We start from the raw sequence: 6000 nt of genomic DNA on the forward strand, positions 1-6000 counted from the left end.
GTTTAAATAAAATCCTTTAACTTTGATAATGTTAGTTTTAGTGCCGGTTTTAGGGTCGAGAATGTCCATGGAATAGTTCTTTGGTCCAGCACTCCCCCATTCACAAATATAGGCATCTGGTCCATAGGATTCTAATTCATTTTTAAGTTGCCCCAAATAATCGCCAGTGGGTAGCAAATGAGCGCCGTCTGGCGAGAGGTACACTAAACTATCCGTGTCATAATAAAAACAAAGGTCACCGACCTTTTCAAGATGTTTTAGTAAATGTAATCGCGCCATAGCTGTTGTGTAACAAGCGATAACTACGTTTGTGTGTTTGTGCACAATCTCGTTTTCTAGAATGTGTTCGTACTTTACTAGTATGGTGTTTTCGTTGATTGTTAGTAAACTTTTAACCTCCAAGTCGGGATTTAATATTAATCCATACAATTTGTTGACATCTTTGATTATTTCGGTAGAGGTGTGCCTTGTTTTCTGGCCAAATTTGCCCCAAAAAGAGTTGAGCATAAGTTTGCTAAGACATCTGAGACCTTCATTTTTCTCTAATTTAGTGATATCCAGTTCTACACCCTCTTCGTCTTTGAAACTTTTGACATAGTTCTCCTTATCTTCTTGAGTCTGGCAATCTGCTGGAAAGCCGCTAGCTAGGGTTTTATACTCTAAAAAGGTATTAACATAATCTTTAAACAGTCCTCCCTGTTTTGTTTTGGGGTCGTATTGCGTCACTTTGTATGACCAAGCCTCGTACATTCGTGTGATTGTGTAACCATTCTCTACTGCATGACGTAACTCGTCGACTACCCATGTACCTCTCAATTCTCTTTTTTCAGGAGTATGTTCACAATCACCTTGAAACTGGGTTTTACAACAGGTGTAGCATAATGGAAATGTTAATTTTCCATTAATACGAGCGGGCAGAACGGGATGAACTAGGTTTTGGGCCGGTAATACGTCGCATTTTAGAAGACCATCGAACGAAAATATGTCTGGAAAGTTGTCTAATATGATTTCAGGATGTCCTATAGGTATCTTGGAGGTTTTGTTAATGAAAGGGTATAAACTTGTGAAATCAACGTAATGAATTCGCTCTGATCCTGTTGTTTTATGATATAGTTTTGTTGCGCAACATCTTCCACCGAAGAATGCATCACGGGGGTCTAATCTTTTTACTATTTTAGGCTTAATATCATTACATTTTAAAAACTCTATTATTTCTGGTTTATTTACTTTTTCCTTCTGCCATTCACACTCCCATTTGACATTTACTTTATAGTTGAGTGATTCTAGCTTGGTCAACACGTTCATGCTACTAATATATCTAGAATTCAAAGTTTGCGCAGGGTCTCCGTGCAAAGCCTTGTTTCTGTTTAAGGGAAAGTGTATTTTACACCCATGATAGAAACACCCCCAATACTCGAATATTTCCTTGTTGATTTCACAAAATCCGTCTACTCTAAGTTTTTGGATTCTGGTTTCTTTCCCTCTAAAGCGAGGGGTTAGTCACTTGAATAATCAGGTGTACAAAACCGCAGAAATCGATTACTTGATTTCTAGAATTCTTTGAAAATCATCAGTAATCAAAATCATTCCTGCGGGTAATCAAAGGTAATCAGAAATCTCCGATAATCAATGGAAATCACGTGAAATCTTGAGAAAATTAGAAATAATCACATGATTTACTAGTAATCTTTAGTAATCACCTCGGTAATCACGCCTTTCGTGAAATAATCACGCCTTTCGTGAAATAATCACGCATAATCAATGGAGGAATTCGAAAATCCAAAATAAAAATCATAATCAGTTGAAATATAAATAATCACTGTATTCATCGAAATTCACGAGGAATCCAGTGGTAATCACGGCATTCACCAAATAATCACCGGAATTCATTGGAATTCAAACGGAAATCACAAGTAATCCGCGGCAATAACGGGAAATCAGTGTAATGATTATGGAAATCACTGAAAATAATCGTAATCATAGAAATCAAGGAATTCGTCCAGTAATCATAGGAATTCATATAAAAATTCAGAAATCAGTAATCAGGTGTACAAAATTTTAGCGAATGACCAGCCCCTCGCTCTAAAGGAGGATTCGATAGATATATTTCGTTTGTGCGCGGTCCACTCAAGCCACTCTATAGCCCCTATTGACTGATTTTCACTAAGTCTATAATAATTTGCCGGTATGATACCTATAGTATCAGGTTTAAGATAATTTCGCCGAAATACATAAGAGCAAACGCCAGGAAGAGTAATTGCGCCACAATTAAATGGATCAACGTCTGTTGCTTTTAGCAGTAGTGTACGAAACGTTATACATCCTAGGAATAGTAAAATTGTGTCGTTCTCACAATAATAATTGAGTTCCTTCACAAAGTCGAAACCTTTACCTTTACTATCTTCAGAGCTATGCCATTTTAAGAAGGCATCTAAATTTTTCCTTGTAAAATATTGACAACCATAAGCTTCGATAGGGGGCAGATTAGTTTCTATAGCATAGTTGGTTTCATTCTGTCTATTTACATCAAAATTATGCTCTATTACATTGAATAAAAAATGTGGAAAATACCCTTTGGCTGCGTCGGGTATACCGAAAGTAGCGGGAAACTTTGCTAAAGCGACAGGAATGAAATTATAAGAATCCAGAAATAGCAAGTTAAACAATTTCATTTCTAAAATTCGAGTTCCGTTAATTTTCAAAGATGGAACGAATTTTTCATCTCTATTAATGATTTCCCGAATTAGTAATTGATTATCATAATTACTACCAAAATGTGACAGTATGACGACGTTCTTAACGGCATGCAATTTCATTAAATAATCTAAAAATAAAGCTATTGGATTTCCGCCTGAAAATTGTTGTTTACGCTTACCAAACTGACTACACATAATACAGTTAAAATTTAGGGACGTTTCATCTATACAATGCTCACAGACGGTTATACTGACTAACAGGATAGCCTGGTGTTCGTAAGCACCCGACTTTTCCTGACACACCTTAGTTTGTATACATTCTACGTCAAAGAAAATGTACATGAGGTTAGGCTGATTAGGTCTAAGTTTCTTAACGGAGGGAACTTTCAGCGGTTTGTCTGTGATAACCTGGATATAACACACGTGTTTGCTCGGCTGATATTTCTTACAGACCTGACAATAAATCTCATCACACTTATGCATTTCGGTTCTTCGAGAATAATCAATAATATTTAAACAGTCTTTACAGTGAAAAAGACGTTCACATAGCGGTTTTTTACTGCTGGAAGATGCTAAGTGGCTTTGATAGCAGTCATCGCCTAAGAATTTTCGTAAACAAAACCCACAAGCTATCTTGGGACCTTGGCATATAGTGGGTCTCATGCAACTAAAACAAAAGTCATTACATTTATGCGATTGTATTCGCCAATAGGGTACGAGACATTTTTCACAGAATCGGTCATGGTTGAAGAGGGGTTTTAAATTTGTAATAACGTTATAATGGTTATTTTCATTCAATAAAAAGAGGCGGGGCCTAGTATCATAGGGATCGTTTTCGCCTAAAATCAAAACAGGGACGCTATTTTCGAATTTGTACACGAAAATCGAATATTGATTTAAATAAATTTTGAACTTTTGAAAAGACTCAGCCGTCCCACACTCACTAACCCTTACTCCTGCCTTAAGACATAGTTCTAAAGCCTCATTTCTTTGTAGTGTGCCCTTTGGATCTATTTTAGATATAGTTGCATATCGCGTTTTTAGCGTCTTGTCACCCGATGTATCGTCGGCGTAAGCTCGATGCGATATAGCAACGCAAATGCATCTGGCTAAACACAGGTTATCTGAATACGTACTATACGTACAATACCTCGCCTATCTTTACAGAATAGATTAAAAGGTTTAATCCCTCGGGCTACAGAACGCCCTTGGCCCTCAGGCATTCGTACAATGCTAAATATAATTTTAACAGGACCTAGGAAAAATGATTCCATTTCGTCATCATAAAGCATAACACTAAGCTGGTCAAAAAGAATATTAGGGTCGACTTGATCTGCTCTTCTAAAGGATAATTCTAGTTCGGATCTGCAAATATTTGCGGCACTCTTTAAAGTAATTTGGATGTAATCTGTAGGCCTGTACTTACTAAGGACGCATTTCGTTACGGTACATACACTAGCGACGGGATCCTCAGTAACTCTAAGAACTACCTCTCGACCATACATGTTAAAATGTTCGTAAAATCTCTCACTTTGACCTAGTATCTCGCAAGAAGGTACGTTTTCAATAGGTGTGGACGGGTCCGTTTCTCCTCCTCCCCATTGTACATCAATTTCACCGTCAAAAATAGTCTATTCAGATCCGTGCTCCCTCGGTAAGGTTTCGTTCAATAGTGTCTTCTCTGCGGGTGGTCCTTGATCTTTTCCGTCTAAAAATGCGGCTATCTCTTTGTCATATTGTGAGTTGTTGAAGTCGACGATTTGAGCATCCTCTTCCCGTATACCACGCTCAATTTCTTCAAATCGTTTCGCTAGGCGATCTACGAATTCCGTTCTTAAGGGACTAGGAATTAGATTCCTTAGGTTTTCCAATTCTTCTAGGGTATTACAGTCCTCTGGTACTCGTGCAACTGTTTTCATATAATCGAGTAAGTCGAGGCAAGCTCGAATAGCATTTAAGCCACCTTGTACTACGATTGGCGGTAGAGTCTGAGGTCCGTACAACGGATCTATTCGCAGATAGGCGCACAGGAAGAAATAAAACTCGTATATTGACCGTAACGGCCAAGGTCTATTTATAGTCAGTTCGTTCAAAGTTGTACGGAGAGTTTCAGGATCCATGTTTATCTTTCGATGTTTGAAGATCGACTGTGTATTTTGATCATTTCCTAAGCCGCTTTTATACTAAATTTCTTGATAGACACGCCCACATTCCTCAATAATTTAACAATAGCCTGATTTATTGCCTCCTCAGTCACCAAATGTTTTCTCACAATGCATTTCTGACACACGCCTGTTAATAGTTTAGATCAAAAGAACGTTGGATTTGCTTTATGTCAAATAAATTGTCAACAAAAGAGTGGCCTATAAATAGAATTTTGTTATAAACACCGCAAATAAGGGACAATTTTACTGGGGTAATAAATGAAAAACATGGTGTGTAAAAAGTTTCTAGAGATTCTCGATTGTGACAATATCCTTAGATATCTTAAAGTCTGTTAAAAGTATCTTTTGTTCCTAATTTCTCTAACAGGTCATAAAAACCATTGTACATTTTTCAAAAAAAAAGCTACCTTAAACTAACGAAATTTCTTAATAGACACGCCCATATTCCTCAATCGTTTAACAATAGCCTGATTTATTACCTGATCCTATCAGTCACCAGATGTTTTCACACAATGCATTTCGGACCCATGCCTGTTAATAGTTTACCCACTTTATAACAAAATAACGATGGATTTTTTTATGTCAAAAAAATTGTCAACAAAAGAGTGGCCTATAAATAGAATTTTGGTATAAAATAGGTAAACTATTAAAAAACAGGGTGCGTAAAGCGTTTCTAGAGATTCTCAATTGTCAAAATATCCTTTGATATCTTCACATTGTACACTTTTCAAAATGTTACTTTCAACTCTACCTTAAGCTAACCTATGACCCTATAGTTTCTCACGGTCCTGAATATGATTGTGCAGGCGAGAAGTAGGCCTACGTAAAGCAATAAAACCCAAAATAAATTCCATTGGTAACAAATGGTTCGACCACCCACCAAAGACCTTGCCTGAACATGTTTACGGAATAGGTAACTTCTAATCAGCCCGACAGCAACTAGACATTTAAATATAACATAAGTCTTAATTTCATATGCAACCCAGGCCAAATTTCAAAACTTTTAAAGAAGAGACAGTGCCAACTGAGCTAGTATTCGTTATGCAAAGGTTTATCAACGGAATGAAATTCTCAAAACAAGTCGATTAGCTAACATTATGCGTCTTTCGTAGGATTAGAACAAAAGACCTTTCTCCACC

At 37.0% G+C, this 6000-nt stretch overlaps 1 protein-coding gene across 1 annotated transcript; it reads right to left on the minus strand.

The window, feature by feature from the left end:
* Window positions 1-550: 550 nt before the first annotated feature.
* On the minus strand, window positions 551-5143 carry LOC149664266 (uncharacterized). The gene is made up of 2 exons (XM_089841926.1): window positions 4228-5143; window positions 551-659 (listed from the first exon to the last, which is right to left on the minus strand). The coding sequence occupies exon 1, from the start codon at window positions 4814-4816 to the stop codon at window positions 4328-4330; it is 489 nt and encodes a 162-aa protein (XP_089698052.1). The 5' UTR covers window positions 4817-5143; the 3' UTR covers window positions 551-659; window positions 4228-4327.
* Window positions 5144-6000: the final 857 nt, after the last annotated feature.

This window comes from Phalangium opilio, unplaced genomic scaffold, assembly GCF_054372755.1.
Source record: "Phalangium opilio isolate 3A_F unplaced genomic scaffold, DU_Popi_V2 ptg000061l_1, whole genome shotgun sequence".
Classification (NCBI taxonomy): domain Eukaryota; kingdom Metazoa; phylum Arthropoda; class Arachnida; order Opiliones; family Phalangiidae; genus Phalangium; species Phalangium opilio.

Coding starts and splice junctions, on each gene's coding strand:
- LOC149664266 (XM_089841926.1), bottom strand. CDS start 4,816: ATGGATCCTGAAACTCTCCGTACAACTTTGAACGAACTGACTATAAAT.